Source organism: Erpetoichthys calabaricus, chromosome 5, assembly GCF_900747795.2.
Source record: "Erpetoichthys calabaricus chromosome 5, fErpCal1.3, whole genome shotgun sequence".
In the NCBI taxonomy this organism is placed as follows: domain Eukaryota; kingdom Metazoa; phylum Chordata; class Cladistia; order Polypteriformes; family Polypteridae; genus Erpetoichthys; species Erpetoichthys calabaricus.
The window spans coordinates 139,826,655-139,850,554 of NC_041398.2; the positions used below are offsets into that span (position 1 = coordinate 139,826,655).

General features: G+C 36.4%; 1 protein-coding gene across 5 annotated transcripts in view; it reads left to right on the forward strand.

The window, feature by feature from the left end:
• Window positions 1-354: 354 nt before the first annotated feature.
• The window catches only part of fat1a (FAT atypical cadherin 1a), a 210,782-nt gene continuing 187,236 nt past the window's right edge, over window positions 355-23,900 (forward strand). For 3 of the 5 annotated variants that reach the window (XM_051928504.1, XM_051928501.1, XM_051928503.1), the window contains exons 1-2: window positions 2,808-2,972; window positions 11,631-14,921. In XM_051928504.1, coding sequence (XP_051784464.1) covers window positions 11,657-14,921 — 3,265 coding nt within the window. In that variant the 5' untranslated portion in view covers window positions 2,808-2,972; window positions 11,631-11,656. Of the gene's footprint in view, window positions 894-2,806; window positions 2,973-11,630; window positions 14,922-23,900 lie in introns of those variants that run through there. The other 2 variants (XM_051928502.1, XR_007935176.1) reach the window with 2 other exon arrangements.

Consider the following 23,900-nt stretch of genomic DNA (forward strand, 5'->3'; position numbering starts at 1 on the left):
TTAAGATCACGCTGATAAGCGCCAAATCAACATTTTGAGAAGTTGGCTCTCGGAACTATTTTAACCAACAATTTAATTTGAAGAATTAAATCAGATGCAATCATACCCACGTATGCGTTTGGCACATTGTTTTTAATTGTGGGTGGAGGTGTCTGGTCCTAAAAAAACTGAGATCCCCCTGGCAATTGGGCGACCACAATATCATTACGGAACTCTAAAGGGTATTTTAAAGGCGGTAGTAATTGCATACATGTGTTCAGAGACGTGTGAATAATAATAATCTTCTGAGCGCTATCACTCGCCACTCTGACGCCGCCTTATTCAACATTACCTTGCTCTAAACCATATGCATTGCACTTTTTCCTGTTCGACAAAGACGGCACTTCTGTAAACTGAAATCTTTGAATAGAGGATATAAGTCTGCCTTCAGCCGGCACTGCTTCAAATATTACACTACTTCCCTGCATTTGTTATTTTGCGTGCCTATTTGTTTGGTGGTCTGATTCTCCTGCAACGGCGTATTCATCTCGGTGAAAGAATCCACAGGAAAAAGGGAAAGCACCAAGCAGAAGTCCATCTAGTGAGGATTAATGACATCAGAGCCGAGGGAGCGCTGGTATCCCACAGAGAAACTCAACCGCTTTCCTTCGCAGAGTTGGCGAAGCTCCCTGCCAAGCGACCCAACTCCGCCGTTCCCAGGTCGTTATATACAACGTGTCTTTCGCTACCCGCTCAGGCACTGGAAGTGTGGCTTTACTGGAATTTCTTCCCCTTGGCTCGATTTTTACGATTAGACTGCATTAATGGAAAGAATGTCTGACCGCATAATTCGTCAACAGCTATCATCGTTTATAACTGAAGTGGACTAACTTGAAATAAACCAAGCTGGACTGGTGAGTTTTGAAAAAATAAAACCACTCATCCATTTATACGTAACGTTTTTTTTTTCTTTTTGATAATCAGATACCCTTACAAAGACTACATTTTATAACTAGAAAATATTTACCTGCCATTAGTTTTGTTGTCATTCATTCTGTACTTAGACGGCAAATATAATATATCATGAAAATAAGACGTGCATGTAAAAAATCTGATTTTTTATAAACGTATAATTTCACAAGTTATTCCGAATAGGTGCCTCAATTTAGTTAGGAAAAAAAGACTTCACGAAGTATTGTTATAGAGCGCCATCTGTGCTTTCAGAAGTGGTATGTGTTCATAAAATGTGGGATTTAGTAGCTTACGTCCGTTCTCGAGGAACTTTGAGCCAGAGTTACTGTGTCCTAATAATAGTAATAGTAGTAGAAGCAGCAGTAGTGGTAGTATTAGTAGTAGTAGCAGTAGTAGTAGTAGTAGTAATAATAATAATAATAATAATAATAATAATAATAATAATAATAATAATAATAATAATATATTAATAAGTGAACAGTGGCATCTGTTATACACAATGTAATACAAGAGTCAAAATCACATTTCACTCGTTTCAATAATTGAAACCACAATCAGAATTACAGCAATTTGACGCCATTGAATCCGTATTGTAGTTTATTATATTTTTATCGTTCATTTATTAGTAACCAATGTTTTTATGGCTAGATGTTAAATCCAGAACTTGAAAAAGATTTAGTAAATTCGACTTTTCTAATTTCGCTATTTGGTGTTTCCACATAACGGTGGGTTTTATTCCGATAGCTGTTTATTTTGAAATTAATGTATTTTATTTCTAGCTTAATGCATTATGTCTGAATGCCTTCTTATTAAACATGACATTCGAAAGATTTGAGAAATGCAGGTTGGACGCCTAGGAAAACACCAATACATTACGCATTCGTTTTGTTTGCATGACAATGTATGCGCTTATATTTTTTCAAAAAGAAAGACAGAGGACGATTTTGTCAATGGCCGCTTGATCTTCCTTAACTGGGGAGCGCCTCTTGAGCTCAGCAATAGGTGTACTATATTTGCAGAGGTGCATCTACCTATAACGTGAGATTTCCTAATGTGCGGTTAATTGGTTTCAGATCACCAGTCATGCAAAGACTGAACGATAATTTCAAATGAATAACATACGAGTATAAAAGAGCACTTCTCGGAAAACAGTTTAGTGTTTAAATCGCCAAGTATGTGCCATCTGTGGAATAGGTACGCGATAGCTGGTTGGAAGTATCTTTGCAAAAAACGTTTTTTTAATTTTTTGCCCTGACAGAAAAGGACGGTTAAGTGGAAACCTTATTACAATTATTAAAACATTTATATCTGCATATAAAATAATTTTCAAGCCCTTATACAGTACACACACACATATCTATCTATCTATCTATCTATCTATCTATCTATCTATCTATCTATCTATCTATCTATCTATCTATCTATCTATCTATAAGAGCAACCCTGATTTGATTATTGTGGTTTGTGAATCTGCATGTATAAGTATGTAAACATATATAAAGAGAACGGAATACAGAATATGTAGTTGAAACGCATCTCCTCAAGGCATATTTACTGTATATTGAAATACTATTGTTTTAGTATTTTCCTTTCATCTAACTCAATCCGACTGGCTTCGTTAAGGTTTACAGTATTATTTCACGGGTAGTTGGACAGGTTACTTTATTTTTCTCCAGTCACAATTGAAAAAATAAATGAATAAATCAAGTTGCTTAACTTCACAAGGCATTCCGTATAGCTGTAGAGGCGTTGAAACAAATCAGCCTTTACTCTTTCAAGTGGCGCCGCTTGAGACCTACATGCCAGTAGTAAGTAGATCCGGACTGTAACAGGACGCGGACGGATCCGGCAGTCTCTCGGAAGGGAACAAGGGGAAGAGAGAAAGAAAGAAAGAGTGTGAGAGTGGGGAACTGGGAGAGGAGGTGGAGGTAAAAAGAAAGGGGACCATGGTGGCCATGCGGGATTTTCAGTCTTTTAAACGATCCGGTCAAGTGCTAAAAGGAATATACTGATCCCAAAAGGTGTGTACTTGGACATTATAATCTTTTCTTGAATATCTGATTTTTGTTCGTAACTTGGAAGTCTTCAAAAAGTTTGGCTGTCGCGAAGGGGTTGAAAAAAGAAAAGGAGGTACTGCGATGTGTGCCTGTCAGGACATGCTCCCGTACTTTGTTAAGGTTCTATATTATGCTTCGAAAATGCCATATACATCATTATTTGTGGGAAGTTTTTGTTTTTTTTATTAACCGTTTACGTTAGTGGTGAATCGTTCTATATTGTTTTATCACATAGCTGCCTGACGTTTTTGCATGAAATCCCTGTTGCTCGTGGCAAGATTATGTACGTGAACGGAATTGTAACGAGGTTCTAGTAGTTGATATTCAAGTAAAAATAAATAGTTACATTGATTAGAGAAGAGTTTGGCGAAGTGGCGCTCTCTCGAACCTGTATAGTGGAAATTTGGACCAAAACGGATTAAAAGTTGAACACAGCGAAATCTAAGGCAACAGACGCAATTTTTTATGATTTTGCCGGTTGTGTTTTTTGTTGTACAGATGTCTGTTGTTGGGACACTGTTTAAAATGTGACATTGCTTTGAGAACAAGTTTTAAAAGGTGCTTTGTGGTATGTTGCACTTTTTAAATTTTGGTTAACATTTGTTTATGAAGCATTCTACGCGATGTTCGGAACTTTACTATTCTTTCATTATGCTTCGAAGCACTATTGTGTTCGCGTCATACTTTGCGTCGATTATACCCGTGTGCTGTTCAGACTCGCGGCTCCGCTTCTGCGGGAGGAAGAGAAAATGTGAATATGTGCCCTGAAGGAGCGAATGTTTTAATAATAATCACACATTGTGAAAGCCGCTTCAGGAGGAGAATGGAAACTGTTCCATTTTTTGTCTGGTTCTTTTTCTTTGCCGTTGTAATGCTTTGTCACAGACAAATGCGTTGCATTTAATCTCAAGTTTTTAGTTCCCACGGTAGCTGGATATGACTGCAGCGGTGTTAAAAACATAAAAAAAACAGTCAGAGTACAAATATTCTGCCTCGATTTACTCCGATTGCTTGCGAGAGAGGTCAGCCTGTTGAAATGTGACACTTTGTGGTCAGGATTTGTTCAAATAGGTTTCAAATGGCGCAGCTCTGCACCACCAAAATCCGTATTATCATCAAGCGCTTTGAAGCAGAGCAGCCGCTTCGAAGAAAGACGAGTTTAATGAACAGGCGGCAACCAAATGGCTTGATGCTTCATTTTTGCCGGGACCGCTCTGTCTCTTCGAGCTGCCTCCCCTCTAATTGTACACCTAAAGTTATTAACCGAAAAGACTTCAGGAAATTATAAATCCTTTTTTTATCCGCCTAGTTCTTGAAGTTTATATTCGACCCATCTATTAGCAAGGGTATATTGAGTTAAGAAATGCATCAGTGTAAAAATAATTACGTTGTGTTGTATTCTATTAGGTTAGTTACAGTGTGTAATGTTAATGACAATTTTCACAACATGCTGTATATGATATTGAGGTAAAAGTGGAGGGCAGTTTTGGTAAAATTGTAGATTTTCAAAAAACTACAATAAAGGTTTAAAAATACTTTGTTGTGTATAGTTTTAAGAATTGAAAGCTAAGCCAAGGTTTTTGACTGTCAGAAAATAACCCAAAATAGCTGTGCTAAACTTCCATGCTCCAATGTTATAACCAGTATAAAACTTGTAAAAGTATACATCGAACCATACATGTTCAAACTATGCAAAGTAAGCAAGGCATACAAAAGAGCTAATATTCCCCAAGTAAACCAATTCAGAAAAAAAGCCTGAAAATAATTCACTAGTAGAAAATGAACCAGGATGTGAATTTGCTGATTCATATTCAAAATGACTTGAGTTTGCCATTTGAGATCAGCCATATTGGGATAAGGGCTTAGAAAAGTATTATCTTTGTCAATTTTAAATTGGCCATATGTGGTGGTGTATGTGACTGAATGAACTTTGACCTGTTATTCCATATTAATAAATATATGGCTGGTATGGCTTTGCAGCGACTAGTGCTGCTTTGTCAGTTCTTAAAGTTTGCTTTCTGATCTTAACCCAGTCAGTCTGTTTGGAGTTTGCACAACTTCCTTGTGAGATTTACTTTGGATTTTTCTCATGCACATCTTGCCCATGACACTCCTGTGACAGCAGAACTGGAATTAAACTGATTCAAAAATGTATGTGTGGATATGGTAAAAGGGCAGTGAAGTATAGATACATATTCTGCATCTGTATCACATATAATATATGCTTCCTAGGCAAACTCGAAAATCTGTTTTATTGCAGTTTTTCTTGATATTTCTACAACCAGCCACGCTAATTGGAAAGGAGACTGATACTTATTAAATAACCTAGTCTTATTATATGTAAAGATTAATATAAACACAGTGGCCATGTTATTGGGTCCACCAATTTCAAACTGGGCAGAAACCCATTTCCTTCCAGAACAGATTGAATTCTTCAAGGCATAAATTCAACAAAATGCTGAAAAGATTCCTAAGAGATTATGATCCGTGCTTGTTCAATAGCATCACACATTTGTGCTTTGAGCCTCTCGTTACCTTTCATCCCAGAGATGTTCAGTTAAACTGAGGCATGGTGTCTGTGCAAACTGTCAGAGCAAACTGAAGTCACTGTTATGTTAGCTTTGCATGATGTGTACTTTATGGCATGTTGCATTATACTGTTTGAAGTATCCATTTGAGAAAGGTTAGATTGTGGCCATAAATGGATGCATATAGTTACCAGCAATGCTAAAGCACTTTGTGACATTTAAGTGACACTTAGTATAAAAGGAGTCTAATATGTGCCAAGAAAGCATTCTTTACAATAGACTGTACAGTCTAAACACAAGGAAAGAAGGGCTTATGGAATCTTGCTGCTTATGTCAAATGTTACCCTAATATCTGCATGTCACTGCATAAACTGAGATTTGTCAGACCATGCAACATTTTTCTGGCTTTTTAATTTTGCAGTTGACTTGTACACTGTAGGCTTGTGTTAACTGTTCTTAGCTGATAGGAGTGGAACTTAGTGGTTGGGCGGTCTGCCACTGTAGCCCATTCTTGCCCAGCTCAGACATGTTGGGTGTTCAGAGATACTCTTATGCACATCCCTATTTGTAAAGAGCATTCACATGAGTATTTGTGGCTTTTTTTAAGCTTAAACGAGTCTGGCCCTTCTCATTTAACATCTTTCATTAATAAGGTGTTTTCACCCACAGGATATTTGATTGAAGTTTTTTTTTGTTATCTTTATAATTTAGAGATGTCATGTGTGAAAAATTTCAGTATGGCAGTGGTTTGTGCATGTATGTCTATATAAAGTACAGTGTATATATGAGTATGTGTACATATTGAACTGTGTAGTGTGTACATATATACTGTATACACACACACACACAAATATATATATATATATATAAATATATATATATATATATATATATATATATATATATATATATATATATATATATATATCTTATATATACATGTCTACACGTGGAAGTGGGTGTGTCTGTCTGTCCGGCCCGGAAGTGCGAAGCTACAGCATGAAGCTCAAAGAGCCGGCAAGGCGGCTCCAAGTTAACGAGTCCGAAGAAGAAAGAAGTACGAGGCTACAGCATGAAGTTGAAAGAAAGCGACTTTGTCGCCAAAGTGAAACCACCAATGAAAGACAAACTCTCTTAGCTGCTGCTAGATAAGTGGGGCGAGCACATCAGCAAAACGAAATCTCTGAGCTGATAGACAAGGAGGGTCGAGCACGTATGCAAATTGAAACCGCCGACTGTATTTCAGTTTGTATTCTGACGATTTCAATAGTTTTTACGAGCGCAGGCTCTTTACGGCATTGGCTTACACAGCTAGTATATATATATATATATATATATATATCCATCCATCCATTTTCCAACCCAATGAATCCGAACGCAGGGTCACAGGGGTCTGCTGGAGCCAATCCCAGCCAACACAGGGCACAAGGCAGGAATAAATCTCTGGCAGGGTGCCAACCCACTGCAGTATATATATATATATATATATATATATATATATATATATATATATATATATATATATATATATATATATATATATATATATATATATATACACATACAGCGCATCCGGAAAGTATTCATAGCGCATCACTTTTTCCATATTTTGTTATGTTACAGCCTTATTCCAAAATGGATTCAATTCATTTTTTTCCTCAGAATTCTACACACAACACCCCATAATGACAACGTGGAAAAAGTTTACTTGAGATTTTTGCAAATTTATTAAAAATAAAAAAATTGAGAAAGCACATGTACATAAGTATTCACAGCCTTTGCCATGAAGCTCAAATTTGAGCTCAGGTGCATCCTGTTTCCCCTGATCATCCTTGATATGTTTCTGCAGCTTAATTGGAGTCCACCTGTGGTAAATTCAGTTGGTTGGACATGATTTGGAAAGGCACACACCTGTCTATATAAGGTCCCACAGTAGACAGTTCATGTCAGAGCACAGACCAAGCATGAAGTCAAAGGAATTGCCTGTAGACCTCTGAGATAGGATTGTCTCGAGGCACATATCTGGGGAAGGTTACAGAAGAATTTCTGCTGCTTTGAAGGTCCCAATGAGCACAGTGGCCTCCATCATCCGTAAGTGGAAGAAGTTCGAAACCACCAGGACTATTCCTAGAGCTGACCGGCCATCTAAACTGAGCGATTGGGGGAGAAGGGCCTTAGTCAGGGAGGTGACCAGGAACCCGATGGTTACTCTGCCAGAGCTCCAGAGGTCCTCTGTGGAGAGAGGAGAACCTTCCAGAAGGACAACCATCTCTGCAGCAATCCACCAATCAGGCCTGTATGGTAGAGTGGCCAGACGGAAGCCACTCCTTAGTAAAAGGCACATGGCAGCCCGCCTGGAGTTTGCCAAAAGGTAGCTGAAGGACTCTCAGACCATGAGAAGGAAAATTCTCTGGTCTGATGAGACAAAGTTTGAACTCTTTGGTGTGAATGCCAGGCGTCACGTTTGGAGGAAACCTGGCACCATCCCTACAGTGAAGCATGGTGGTAGCAGCATCATGCTGTAGGGATGTTTTTCAGCGGCAGGAACTGGGAGACTAGTCAGGATAAAGGGAAAGATGACTGCAGCAATGTACAGAGACATCCTGGATGAAAACCTGCTCCAGAGCACTCTTGACCTCAGACTGGGGCGACGGTTCATCTTTCAGCAGGACAACGACCCTAAGCACACAGCCAAGATATCAAAGGAGTGGCTTCAGCCAGAGCCCAGACTTGAATCCGATTGAACATCTCTGGAGAGATCTTAAAATGGCTGTGCACTGACGCTTCCCTTCCAACCTAATGGGGCTTGAGAGGTGCTGCAAAGAGGAATGGGCGAAACTGGCCAAGGATAGGTGTGCCAAGCTTGTGCCATCATATTCAAAAAGACTTGAGGCTGTAATTGCTGCCAAAGGTGCATCGACAAAGTATTGAGCAAAGGCTGTGAATACTTATGTGCATGTGATTTCTCAGTTTTTTTATTTTTTAATAAATTTGCAAAAACCTCAACTAAACTTTTTTCATGTTGTCATTAAGGGGTGTTGTGTGTAGAATTCTGAGGAAAAAAATGAATTTAATCCATTTTGGAATAAGGCTGTAACATAACAAAATGTGGAAAAAGTGATGCGCTGTGAATACTTTCTGGATGCACTGTACATACATACATACACACAGTTACACAAATACATATATTCTTGCAAATGTTTAGATAGTATCCATCTATCCACCCATCTCATACCTAAACCTTCTTGTTTAAGTTCACAGGAAGCAACAGACTACTGTATTTAATCTTTTTTTTAAATGAATATTTAAGTATGCAATCATGCTGACAATATAAATAAACATTTCAGTTTGAAACAAAACTTATGAGGCAAAAAGTGCTGTTTTTGCTTTCAGAGACAAGCATTGATTGAGGGGTGGATTAATGTAACTGTAAATCACAGCAGCGTAGTTTAAGGTATTTGTATTTTGATCCCAGCCCCCACAAAAAAGTGAAGCTTATTTTTCTTTGACAGATTTCTGGCTGACACTATTTATCTCACAGGTTTAACTAGTGTTGTGGCTAAATGTGCTTGGAACCTTTTAAAACTTTGGAATCAGCATGTCTGATTGTGTGTTATTTAGGTTTTAAATATGGAAGTGATGATGTAATGTCCAACATATAGAGCTGAGCTGATAGACTGTCACTGAAAGGATGTGAACATTTAGTTGTGAATTACAAAGACCAAATGTAAAATGTGTATTAAATATGAAAGATTGACAGTTTTTTATGTTTTTATTATTTCTAGTTACAATGTGACGTTTTAACTAAGGTTTATAACAGACACATAACAAGTTTGGGTTTTTAAATTTAATACATAATATCAAAAGTTCTTTTAAATTGTCAAACATTTTGTTTCAGGAAAATTGTTTGCTCATTGATTCTAGCAAACTAAGATAAGATTGCTGTATCCGGGTTATGCCATGCACTTTGTTCTCTTCTGTTTTTTCTATATATTTTAACATATAGTGTATTTTTTCTATCCTCATTTATAATATTTTACTTGTACAAATCAAGCAAAAGATTTTACAGAATGTAACCCACAGCTAGTGAATGTCTCACTAATGGAGGGGAGGGAGATAATAAAAGAAACTGAGAAAACAAAGAAGCTACAAGTTGCTTTTTCTGAGAGAGGCTAGAGATATAAATTTTAGTATACACATAAAATAAGAGCAAAGCAGTTTCATCTTGTTTCTGTGAAAAAACATTAGTTAAAAGTTATTTCTACAGTGAAAAATTAAAAATTTGTTTAAACAGTGTTTTATTGAACCTTTATTGGGAACGTTTTATTTATTAATGTTTTATTAATTTTAAAGCAGTGTATACTTTAAATCATGTGTAACATATATTGCTGTCAGAGTTTTAATATACAAATTCTTTCTTGGTTTATTTATGACATTCACTTTTTGTACTGTCAAAATTGTGAAGCAAGAAAGAAATTTAGGGTGATCTATACAGAATCATCTGAAGTGAGTTGTTATAACTCTTTAAGCAGCACAGTAGAGGAAAGTTACAACAAGTAATGTGAATACCATTGTTCATGTAATATTGCACATCTGCAGTCATTTTAACATTGACCTTAGTTAGGAAAGATGAAAAAAATGTAGTTTTTCTTTACTTATTTATCTTATTTAAACATAATCACCTTACATTTGCATTGATACATCAGAATTTTTTTCTTCATTTGGATATTTGGCCAATATAATTTTATCTGGACTAGAGTTCACAGTTACTTTGTCTTTTCTTCCTCAATTATCCTTCTTTTGTGTCTTTTTCAGTCATAGCATCTTGTTACATTCTTCTTTAGTTTATTTTTCTCATAACGTCATGCTGTTATTTAACTTACTTTTCTGATCCCATTAGTCTCAAAAATACAAATTCATTTAATTTTTTAAACGTGCTCAATCCAATGTTTTAAATTGTGGCAGCGTCAGGGGCGAGGCAGGAACAAAATTTAAATGGGGAGGCAGTTCATTAAAGGGCAGATTTAAGAAACTGCTTGGTTGAAACATTATTTTATAATGTGTTTGTATTTTCCAAACCTTTGTGTTGTTTTATGAAACTGGAACTCCTACAATAGAATTCTTCAACCAAAGGATTTAAAAATTGTTCTATGATTCTATTCTCTTATGAATATTGCACCTAAATGGCATCAATAAACCACAAGAGGCCATTGAAGTTCAATCAAAGTTAAGTAAAATATTGTAATTTCATGTTTGACATACTCAATCTCTTACTTTCTCTTAAATGTATTAGTGTTAACAGTTTCTCTGATGTTAATACATGCATTTTTGTTTCTTTGCCGAGTTTATTTGAAGTGTATTCTCATCTGAAGCAGTTTAGCCTTTCATGCCATGACTCCACTTTGATATTTTTTATTAACAGATTTTTATTTGGAGAGACTACTTCCTTTGCCATCATCATTTTAAGTGTTTGTTACTTAACAGTCTCTTGCCATCTGTGATCACTTTACAGAGAATAGTTGGACTTTGCCATATGTTTCACTTTAAGGCCTTCCCATATGATATTCACTTTGTTTGCCTAGTCCTTGAAATATTAATGACCTTTGCAGTCTTTATGTTTATCCTTTTCTCAGCAATTCTTGACCCTTTTTTATTTTTTTTATTCATTTTTTCCCCTGTGTAATCTGCAGGTATACAACTATTATTTCCATTTGTTGAATTATTTCAGATTGTCTACATAATATTTTCCTTTGTCATTAGTTCCTATTCAGGCTCTCCATTACTTTAGCATTTAGTGGTACATATATTTGATATGTAAAACTAAAACTTGATATCTTTTCATTCCACATACATTTTTTTACAAACATATTCACATACCAATTAATTTTATATGTCTAAGGAATAGGTTGAGACAAGTCGTGTAATTGAAAGTGTGAGGCAGTTATTCAATTTGGAAAAGAATATTTAATGTACAAGATGTTTTAAACCCTCAATGCTCTTTTGGTTTAACCTGTTTGTTTTAAACACAGTGGCTGGAGAGTCAACTCCTTTTCAGCAAAACTAATGAAGTTTTTCCTGTTTTATCTTGTTTTAGGTTTGGTGAAGTTACACTGTGCCATCATGGAAAAACACTTGGCTGTAATTCTGTCAGTGTTGCTTCTGCACTTACTGAACAGCTGTATAGGGAACCAAAGGATAGAGCAAAATTTGCCCATGCAGTTTACCCATCATATTTACAATGCCACAATCTATGAAAACTCTGCAGCTAAGACATTCTTAGAAAGCCCAGTAAAAATGGGTGTTTACCTTACTGTTCCCACATGGGATATACGATACAAGATTGTTTCTGGGGATAATGAAAACCTGTTCAAAGCTGAAGAATACATTTTGGGAAATTTCTGTTTCTTGAGAATACGGACCAAAGGTGGAAGTGCAGCAATCTTAAACAGGGAAGTAAAAGACCACTACCTTTTAACTATCAAGGCTGTTGAAAAGAACACTAATGCTGAGTCGCGCACAAACGTTAGAGTGCAAGTACTTGATACAAATGACCTGCGACCCCTCTTTTCACCAACATCTTATAGTGTTTCGCTGCCTGAAAATGCACCTTTGAGAACAAGTATTGCCCGGGTTACTGCTACTGATGCGGACATTGGCACTAATGGAGAGTTTTACTATAGCTTTAAAGATCGTACGGACATATTTGCCATTCATCCCTCTAGTGGAGTGGTGACATTGACCGGGAAGCTTGATTATGCTGAAGAAAAATTTTACGAGATGGAGATCCTAGCCATTGACCGTGGAATGAAACTCTATGGTAGCAGTGGCATTAACAGCATGGCCAAACTGTCTGTCTATGTAGAGCAAGCCAATGAGCATGTACCTGTAATAACTGCAGTCACTTTGGTCCCTTCAGATAATGATAAAGATCCCACATATGCAGTAGTTACAGTGGAAGATAACGATCAAGGGCCAAATGGGGAAATAGCCTCTTTAAGCATCGTGGCAGGTGATCCCCTTCAGCAGTTTAAAACAATAAGATCAAGCCCAGGAAGCAAGGAATACAAAATAAAAGGAATTGGTGAAATTGATTGGAGTAGTCAACCTTTCGGATTTAATCTTACCTTGCAAGCAAAGGATAAAGGGAATCCCCCACAGTTTTCTTCAGTAAAGGTTATTCAAGTCATGTCCCCTCATTTTAAATTAGGACCACCAAGATTTGAGAAACCAGTCTACAGGGCAAACCTAAGTGAATTTGCCCCTCTTCATACTCCAGTTTTAATGGTTAAAGCAGTACCTAGGTACCCCCAAATAAAATACATTTTCAGACATAATTCTGACAAAAACAGATTTTCTATTAATCCTAATACTGGTCTGATCACAGCTAATGGACCGATCCAGGCAGAGCATGCAAACCAGATAGAGCTTGAAGTTATAACCAGTGACAAAAAGGCAACAACTAAAGTTCTTATTGATATTTTAGACATGAATAATAATGCTCCTGAGTTTCAGCAGACATCTTATAAGGCCACTGTGGATGAGAATGTACCAAAAGGGACAAGTGTGTTAAGTGTAAGTGCCAGTGACCTTGATGAGGGAGAGAATGGTTATGTGACATATAGCATTGGCAATCTAGCCCCACAACCTTTTGTTATTGATTATTTTACTGGCATCATTAATACGTCAGAAGATCTGGATTATGAACTCATGCCAAGGATTTACAATTTGAGAATCCGTGCTTCTGACTGGGGCTCACCATACAGACGTGAAACTGAAGTTCCAGTTACTATTACACTGAATAACTTAAATGACAACAAACCACTGTTTGAGAAGGTAGATTGTGAAGTGACAGTCCCAAGGGACCTTGCTGTTGGAGAGCAAATTACTACAGTATCTGCTATTGATGCTGATGAACTGCAGCTGGTCCGTTATGAAATTCAGTCTGGCAATGAGCTAGAACTTTTTGAACTCAATCCTAGTTCTGGTGTTCTTTCCCTCAAGCAGACCCTAATGGATGGAGATGCTTTAAAGGTTTCATTTCATACTTTACAAATTACAGCAAATGATGGAGGAAATGTCTCGCCTCCAATGGTGATAAACATCACCGTAGTAACAAGTAGAAAACCAATTCAGTTACAGTGCAAGGACACCGGAGTGGCAAAAATGCTGGCTGAAAAGTTGCTTCAAGCAACAAGTCTTCATAATCACCCAGAACCTGAAGATCATTTCCTAGATATTCATTCAGTGAATCGCTATACCCCACAGTTTGATGGCTCCTTTCCTTCTATTATTGAAGTTAAAGAAGACCTTCCAGTTGGAGCCAGGGTCATACACATAAGAGCAACTGATTCAGACAGTGGCTTTAATGGAAAGTTGATTTATGTCATTTCAGGCGGCGATACAGATAGCTGTTTTATCTTGGAGATGGAGACTGGATGGTTAATGATATACTCTCCGTTGGACAGAGAAGCAACTAACCACTACACACTAAATGTCACAGTGTACGATCTAGGAATACCTCAGAAATCTGCCTGGCGCCTCCTGGATGTGAATATTTTGGACACAAATGATAACAAGCCTCAATTTCTGCAGGATAGCTATTTGGTTGAAATAAGTGAAAATAAGGATGTGGGAAGTGAAATTATTCAAGTTGAAGCAACAGATAAGGATCTTGGCCTTAATGGCGAGGTCCGGTATTCTCTTTTTGCATATACCGATGTATTTTCCATTGACAGTGAAACAGGGCTTGTAAAGGTTATAAGCCCCCTGGACAGAGAAACTCATCCAGTTTACCATTTGAAAATAGTTGCAAAGGATCAAGCGCAAGAAGGGCCACAGTTACTTTCAAGTGTAATTTTGAAAGTGATTTTGGAAGATGTTAATGACAATTCCCCAAAATTTATTCCTCCCAATTACCATGTCAAAGTGAGAGAAGATCTGCCTGTTGGCACAGTCATCATGTGGCTAGATGCTCATGATCCGGATATAGGACAGTCGGGCCAAGTGAGATACAGTCTTGTAGATAATGGTGATGGAAGTTTTGATGTAGATAAACTGAGTGGTGCCATACGTATTGTGCAAAATCTGGATTTTGAGAAGCGGCAACTGTACAATTTAACAGCTCGAGCAAAGGACAAAGGAAAACCAGTTTCGTTGTCTTCTACCTGCTACATTGTGATTGAGGTGGTTGATGTAAATGAGAATTTGCATCCCCCGTATTTTTCTTCCTTTGTCGATAAAGGAGTTGTGAAAGAAGATGCACCAATAGGCACTTCAGTTCTGAAAATTGCGGCGTTCGATGAGGACACTGGCAGAGATGGAGAAATCCGTTACTCCATCAGAGATGGATCAGGCCTTGGTGTCTTCCAAATTGATGAAGAAAGTGGTATGTTTGTTTTTTGTTACTTGTTAGCTTTTTGTGTTGTGTTGAACAAAAGTTATTTTAATGTAATCATAATCTCTTCAAACATGCAATCTTAAGTTTGTTGTGAACTATACAAATATGAGTTGGAGAACATCATACTTTATGACTCTAGATGTTGGATCACTTTGCTGAGATGATGTTAAATTACATGACTACGAATCACACAGTATGATAGTTTACATGACTCCTTCATGGCATTTAAAGGCAGTTTCATATTTCATAGCATGGAGAATAAACAGGATTATATACAGCAAAGTAGTAGGAACTACTGTCACTGTATGTATTTGACTTTGTCATGGCTAATTGAATAGTGTTATGACCTAGTTGCTGGGAATATCATAATACATGACATGACTGGCAGCATGGAGTCATGTTGCAGCTGTCCACATGTTGCAAAGATTATGTAAATCAAAGCTTTGAATGAGTTGCATAGTGTGAGGGGGACGTAAGGTTTAATTTAGTTAATCTTGTTCATCATTCCACATTTCATACATTTTGAGGTTAGTACAGGGTAACTGGATGGGTTGGTTACTCATCCCAAACACATAAATGTTCATTTAATTGTAGAAAATGTTCTCTCATTTTCTAATCGTCTGTGAAACTAAATAGTTATTACCAAATAGACTATGCACAGAGGAACAATTAAGTGCATGACTGACCATTTTCTCATTAGGAAAGTCGAAATGTTTTTTCTTGGTTTTCTATGTTTGTTGTGTGTGTTGAGGAAGATGGTGGTTGTTGTTGTTTGTTATATTACTTGAGCTTCTGTAAAAAAGCAAAATTTCCTGTGTGGATAAAGGTTGGTTGAACAAAAATAAAATGGGGAAACCTCAAATGTGACTTTTATTTAATACACTTTTATGTAATACCAAGAGATATTTTACATTTATAGTTTGTAACACAGGACGTTTTACAAAGATTTTCAGATCATCTATCCTATTCAAGAGCTAATTTATTGATTTCTTTCACATTGCTGGAATTTTTTTAGTTAATTTTAATGATGCAGAAAAATCAGTAACTTGTTGCATCAGCATCAGAAATCAAACCTGGAGAACTGCCAGATCATTATAGGGCACACCTACACTCATTAAGTTGAAGATGATGTAGAGACAAGAATTGAACTAACACTTGTGAACATTTTACTAACAGTGGTTTACCAGACAACTAAGTTCATGTTAGACTCCATTGTATTTGTTGAAAGAAACCGGTATGCAGAGGCATGCTAAATGATAATGTTGTCACACGTGTTTAGTTTTGTATAATGTGATGGCAAGCAAATTGTCAGATTCATTAAAAATGTGAAGAAAAGCGTATTTGTATTCTATACTGGTCACTTAACCTACATGTTGTAACTCTTCAAGTAATGGCAAAACTGGCATGACCAAGATCAGTAAGAAATGCCAACCATACTCACTTGCAGTTCAGAGTTTCTCATTAATCTAATACTCTTATTTTTTCCATGTGGAAAATATGTAAAACTAGCTGTGTTACTCGTCTTCGCACAGGAAAACTCTGTGGGCCTCTTTTTGGTGCCATTTGTAAATCGGATGTATCAGAAGTACTATTAAGTACTATTTATATACAATATTTGTATATTTGTTCACATGAGCTGCTAATTGTTGAACATGTCTTATACAGTCCTTGGAGTTTCTGGTGTGAAAGAGATCGCAGCAGAACTTTGTATCAAAGCAGTGTTTGGTAATGTTACAAAGGTGATTTAAAGTGGATTCATTCAAAGCTAAAAACTGCTAAAAAATCTTAACTCTCCATTAACATCAAAGCCTGAAATTAGTACTGCCTCAGTGTACCGTGGAACATGAAAGAGAAAAGTGGTTTGTTGGATAGTAGCAAAGTATGTATAAAGTCAACCCTATGAAATGGCCATGGATATATTAGGCAAATATTGACTGAGAAATAACTCGGGCTGTAATTTATTTCATTTTTGATGATTGTTTTGAATTAGTGTTAAGTTACGAATTTAGCAGGTGAACAAGATGTCACTTGACACGTGTCTTGTGTTTTCATTCTAGAGCAGGCTGTAGCCCTTTGTCTAGTTTATAGATCTGTGTCTGTTAACCAGCAAATTATAAAAAAAACTCTACTCTAAAGGCAAATTGTAGATAGGCTCAAATTAAAGAAGTAGCATTTCAAACTTTGTTTGTCAAGAAAAGTATAGAGTAATTTAATGACAGGAACTACTGAGGGCAAGTGCTAATTGTGCTTAAAACTGACCCAAAGTTCAATAAATCTAAATGGATGTTTGGTTGAAGTGGAGCAAAGTTTTGAATTGTAGAAAATGGAATTAGATTCTGTATAATAATATGTTTTCAGCAGTGAGAATGGATATTTCAAGTTCAGCAAGCTTAGACATGACAAAGCCTTTCCTGAAAGCAGTGTACTGTGTTTGAATGGATTAATAGCTTAATTGCTTGCCAGAAGATCATTTTTATGTAAGCATTTTGCTACAGTATGGTTTTTGGAATGAAGAAAATGTTCTGTTTTATTGGCTGTTTTCTTTGTAGTTTAAAAGTTTTATTTTCAAGGTTTAGGTTCCCTTTAAGTTTGTAAAGATTGTGGCTTTCTGTTTGGTATGTGTATGTCATTGTAGGTAGTAACAGAAATAGCCAGCTGCAGATGTGGATGAAATAACAAGGGTGGACTGAAGTATCTGCTTGCATTTGGTGAAAGAAATTCACAAAATACTTCACTTAGCATGTTTTGATGATATTTATTCATTTATATTTGGCTGAAGTTTAAGAGCTGTGTATTTTCCTTTAAAAAGATTACCAAAGGAAAACCATAAAACTGCAGTAATTACTTAGAGCCAACATGCTGATCTTCGACCAAAGTGGCAGTATTCCCTCTGTTAATTGGAAACATATTAATTGTAAGACCTTCTGTCTAATCTTAAAGTGTAAACAACCTTTCGATGCCCTTTCTAATTCTCCGTCCATTTTACTTTTCCCAGTGCATTGACTAAGATCAGCAAAAGTGTAACACTGTTTTTTTCAAAATTCTGATTTTTGACTTTCATTCCTTTTAAAGATTATGATTTTATATTTTGAAAACTAGAACCCTTTTTATTTCCAGAATTGTAATTTGGGATTTGTAAACAAGCAGATTAATTTCTCTATAAATGGTATGAAAGTTGTTTAAGTAATATATGATACAATACAATTACTAGAAGAATAATATTGGTAAGAACGATAATGACAGCATTTTATAGTACATATGGGAAACAGAAACTCACAAACATGTTAAAACCAGGGCCGAGCAATACTGAAGATGTGCACTGGTACAAAAATGAACTCTCTTTGTTTGCTGTGTAGAAACAACCTGTATTGCATGAATAATGTTTTGCTCAGTCAATTTTTCATAGTTGAAATAGAAAGATAAATCAAAGCAATGTCTTTTCTCCTACCCTTTGCAGGTCTTTGCAAAGTAAGATGCATTTCCTCTTAATTTGATTTTAATATTTTTCAATGGCTTTTTCAAAGAACCACATACTGATCCATCATTTTCTACCAAGTAGGCAAGTATAGCTCCCTACTGTTGACGGGCAATAACCCAAGTGCAGTGATACAGCTGACACGCCTGAAGTCTTAATAAAGCTGAAGCACTGTACAATTCCTCATTATTGTGCAGTGTTTTTTTTTATTATTGCAAAGATTAATTAACATTTTTAAAATTCTTATAATAAATTTATTACAAAAGGGAATCATAATTTTTATTTCACTTTTATGCAAATGCACAATTTTAAACTGTTTCTCATAAAGACTTAATTCTTCATAAAATCCTGTTTTGGGTTGGGGATCTCTTGCATGCTATTTGTTTACATGCTCTTTGTCTCATTATTCACTCTGAACAGCTGCCAGGACTGTGACAGGCATTCACAGCCAGGCTGTGTTTGATCATCTCATTTCTCATTGTTTACTGTGAAAGTGCAAGGGACTGGGTGGGTGACATGTTCTGTTAATGGCCGTGGCCAATATGCTTCTCACAGCACTGGTTTGTTAGGTGCTGAAACTGGGTAGCTTTTATATTTTGAGTTTGAATCTTGGCTCATTCTCTATGTGAGACTCGGCTCATTTTAACTGGTGACTCTAAACTGGTGTGAATGAGTTTGCCCTATGCTGAACTACCATGTTACCCAATGGTGGTTCCAGCTTTGCTCCTAATGTTGCTGTGATAAGCTTTAGCTTCATATGATTCTGAAAGTGAATTAAACAGGTTTAGAATGTATGGATAATCTGGACACATTGGTTTGCCTCTTGCCTCCCAAATACTAGCAGGTTTGATTGGTGACTGTAAATTGGCTCATTGTAGGTAAGTGTGAGTACATGTATGTAAATGTGTTTTCCAAAGGACTCGAACCCTTTTCGAATTTGTCTCTCAGCTTTCCCCACAACCCTATATTAGAAAAAAGAATAAAGGATGTTGGGAAAAATGGTTCCTCCATTTCCATTTCATAAATTCATACAGATATTTGACTTCATTTTATTCTGTGACCAGTTTTAACTTGTGACTAAAGTTTTATTTTTTCTAATATAGTACAGTCTGTCAGAAGAACCACCAGCTACTTTGGCTGGTGCTCTAGAGCAGTGTTCTTGCATTTGACCCCCACCCTGCCTGGTGTATCTGTGCGCTCAATGACCATAATATACATTTATTATATACAGTATTTTATCATGGTGCATGTTATAGCAAAGGGGGATTCCTTCCTTCTTTGTTTTATATTCTGTTCAGCATTGTGCTTGTTACACCTAGGGCCCACTCCCCCCCTTACACTTTATATTAGTTTATCATGCCACTAAAAACATTAAGGGGAACACCCCCCACTTTGGATTGTGTATAGTACAATATGTTTTAATTGTAACAGGTGGACATTGCCCGTTGTCATCCTTGACCAAAAACAGATAGAACTGGGTCCCGAGGCCAAAACCGAATGAAAACAACTGTTCTAGAGAAATTTTCATTGTTGTACAGTAGTTGTACCATGCTGTAGGATTTTTTTAGTGGTTTTGCTAAATTTCTTGTCAAGTGGTATTTTGATCTGGGCAGGCTTTTCAAAAAGGCTGGTTGACTTTCTTTGAAAGTTTAAAATGACTAATCTGTATTTTTCTGCATGAATGAATTTTATTTTCAATGAAATTGTAGCTAAAACTGTTTCTGTGATTCAACATAACATACTGTATTTTACTTAGTTGCATATTTTTCTCCTTTATTTGGAAAATTGGACAGTTAGCACATTTTAATAACAATGTAGTTCATTTTTAGATGTTTCCTTTTATTGAAGTTTGTCCCTGCCCTGAGGTGTAGCTGGGACCCTTAGTTCCATTTTGGAAGAGGAAAATAGTTTAAAAAATAAAGGTGGAAGGCTGGGAGTGGCAAGTGGCCTTTGTTTGGAAATGACACCAGGGAGTATCCAACACTATGATATTCAGCAGGCCACAGCACTGTGGTTCTCAGTAGTAGACCTGCCTGGAATTTTGGAAGAGGTGTTTTGCCACTTATGTAATTATTGCTTCAAAAATCCAGATTACAGACACCGTATGATGTGTATTGTTGTGTAATACAATTTACATAGTTGTACATTTCCTCTTTTAGGACATACACTAGGAAACCTCCTGACAGATGAAGTTCACTAAAGTGATTTATATGCAGTTCTAAGCACCTCACAGTGAAGATTCATGATGCACCACTGTTCTAGCTATACATATGATTGTTTGAAATTACCAGAGACTTGCTTCCAGAGTGTCAACTGCAGTACCCAGAAAAATCTATTTGGAAGGAATGGGAAGGTAGCAGCATTAAAACATTTTTAACTAGGCAACCATCTTGGTTGCTTCTTAGTGTGTGATCCACTGTAATAATAAGCTAAAGTATAATGAGAAAATCAATATTGTCTTTTCACTGATTTATTTGAAATAATACAAGAAATCCCATTGTTGGATGTTAGCTACATTACAAAAACTGTGATGACCAGTCACACATTTTGAAATGCCAGTTCATATTGTTCAAATTATTTTTGTAATAAGAACACATAAAGTCAATGTAACTTTTTTGTCTGGCATTTAATCTTTGGTGAAGTTTAACTTTCCCTAGGGGAAATTGATGAGAAGTTATTCTGACCAAATCGGGCTGAGAGCAAAAGATCCTTTTCTGATTCCTTCTAAAGTTAATTTTTTTTTTGATGCTGTAATTTTTCTCAGTGACAAATTAGCTATAGATACATGCACCACATTTTGAACCTGTTGTGTATAGGACTTGAGGATTACATTCAGTAGATATACGGGCTTTAATGATGGAAAGCTTATATTCAATATTCACTTCATTCTTTAATATGTCAATTAAAAAGAACAATGTCACAAGAAGGAAAAGGAATTTGACATAGTAGTATCAAATACTCTGGATTATGTATCAGTACATTGCAATGCACATGGTCAATATTAATCAATAAACATTAATAGGTTTACATTTATTTTTTGATTAATTATTTTTATTTGTTTGATTAAATCCCATTCTAGATTTATAGTGTGTTCTTCAATGAGTAATTTCATCTGCTCGTTGTAATGATTAACCAAAAAGAAATTTTGCTGGATTATTTTAATATATTTATCTTTACTTTCTAGGATCCCATCATTTGTTTGTTTTAAAAAACAGTCATTTTCCAATAGCAATTGTCTCAAGAGTAAAAACAACCCTGGGTGAGAAGCTAGTCTGTCAAAACGTACAGGCATATACACACCAAACACCTATACTGAACTACTTCTAAGTTCAAGATTTTGGACCATGGGAGGAAATTCACAAAAACATGAAAAACCCAGGGAAGGCATTTGCATGTGGAACTTAAGCCTGAATCTCCACTTTTAAAATTGTGAAAGTGCTTGCTATATTACACTTGAGTAATCTTACTTATGGTTATCATTAAAAGTTTCATTCATAGGTGGAAAATATTTTATACACATCTTATTGGGACCTGCCATGCTTGTGTTTCTGCATGAAAAGTCTTGGGTTTCCTGCAGTGTAATTCCATAGCCATTTATCTGAAGTGAACCTAAGAGTGTTCTTTCACTATTACATATGTTAGACCTCTCAAAATAAGACTAGTAGCTGATAAACTGTTTTGGTAATAGAGGTGGTAGGAGTGGTCGTTGTTTGTGTTGGTGATTCATTCATAATGTCTGAACAGAGCAAACCACGTTAAAACCTAATTGTTTGTACTTTATAATTTGAGAAAGATTACTGACTAACATCCAAGTAAAGTAAATATTGTTTATCATGAATTAGCACTTGTGATGCTGAGTAAGTTCTTTTTGGTTTGGAGTTTGGTTAGGTTGTATAGCCCCCATATGGATTTGTAGAGTAAATAAGCAAATTTCTGGTGCTGCTTAAACTTGATTTTTACAGTGTACTTTTGTTGTAGTAGGCAGCCAGATCTTTTTTGGCAAAGAGTAGTGTTTTGAGTATTTCCTAAGAAAGCACATTATCTACATCATTACATAACATTCTCCAACTTTCTTAATCCATTTCAGGCTCACACTAAAAAAGGGGCCAATTTTGAATCACTTATTAACCTGACTTTAATGTCTGTGGATATGTTGGAGAGAAACAAATGCAAAAGGAGAATGTGTAAATGCAAATCAAACAACAACCAGGGGTGGTATTTGAACCCATAACACTGGATTCATAAAGCAGCAGTATTACCACAGTATCAATCTGTCATGCATTAACTCAATTGTTTTTTAATTTAAAGTTTAATCACATAACATTGTCAAGCCCACTTAATCCAATTTAGGATCTGGGAGTAAGAGTCCTGGGCAGTGTTGTAGACTTTCTCAGGGCTCAAACAGATAAGATTTGGAATTGCCAGGTATCCTTTGGTTGTGTGGGAGGAAACCTCACACAGATGCAATGGCAACATGCCAACACCACAAGGACAACAACTGAGTGCAGGATTTGAACTAAGGGCACTGGATCCATGACGCGTTAGCAAAAGCCACTGTACCACCATGTCATCCATGTACTAAAGCAGTTTTATATAATTTAAAGTTTAATATTTTCATGAAAAAACAGGTCTAGAGCTCAACTTCACTTTTAAGTAAGTGTTACATAGCAATACATTAACTCTTTTAGGGCTAATTTTTTTTTTGTTTCTTTTCTCCCAGGGCTGAATATTTTTCCAAAAACTAACTTTTTTAAAAAAAGAACACAAAGCAATTGAAATCAACAAAAAATATTTACTTTTGACAAATGTTACTGTCTTGCATGTTGTTTGAGCCTGCAGACTCTATGATTTCACATACATATCACATACATTTTACACAGCAAATTCATGCAAAGTCTGATCTCGCTCAAAGCAGCCAATTTCAGTCATTGCCACATTGCACCACTTACAATATGTGTTGCTTTGGTGCCTACTGTTCAATTGTCTGTTGCTGCACTTTCTCACATATATTGTTAGTGTGTACTGTAGAGAGACAAGTCACCCATTTGCCATCGTGCCATGCCACTGCCACCAAGTTTTCTGCCCGCATGAAAACCGTATTGTCACCTCTTTTCATCTTCAGCCTGTCTGGCTTCAACTGTGAAGCCATGTGTATCCTGTTCTCCCTCACTGTGCCACAAGCTCCAATTCCCCTGCTCTGTAGCTCCATGAACAATTCTGGGCATGTATAAAAATTGTCCAAATGTACACAACATGACCCAAATGTTCATAGCCCTGAAGCAGCTCCAGCACAACCTGACTTGTCAAGGGACAGTTCTCTCTTTGAAAGAAATACTTTCCTGTGTATGTAATTACTTTCATGGAAACCAGTGTTTGCTTCTGCCAGTTCAAAATCCTTTATGCCATACTTTGTGGGCTTGTCTGGCATATATTTGCAGAAAAAAGGTGTCCCTTTTATTTTATCATAGATTCATGCACAGACAAATCACAGC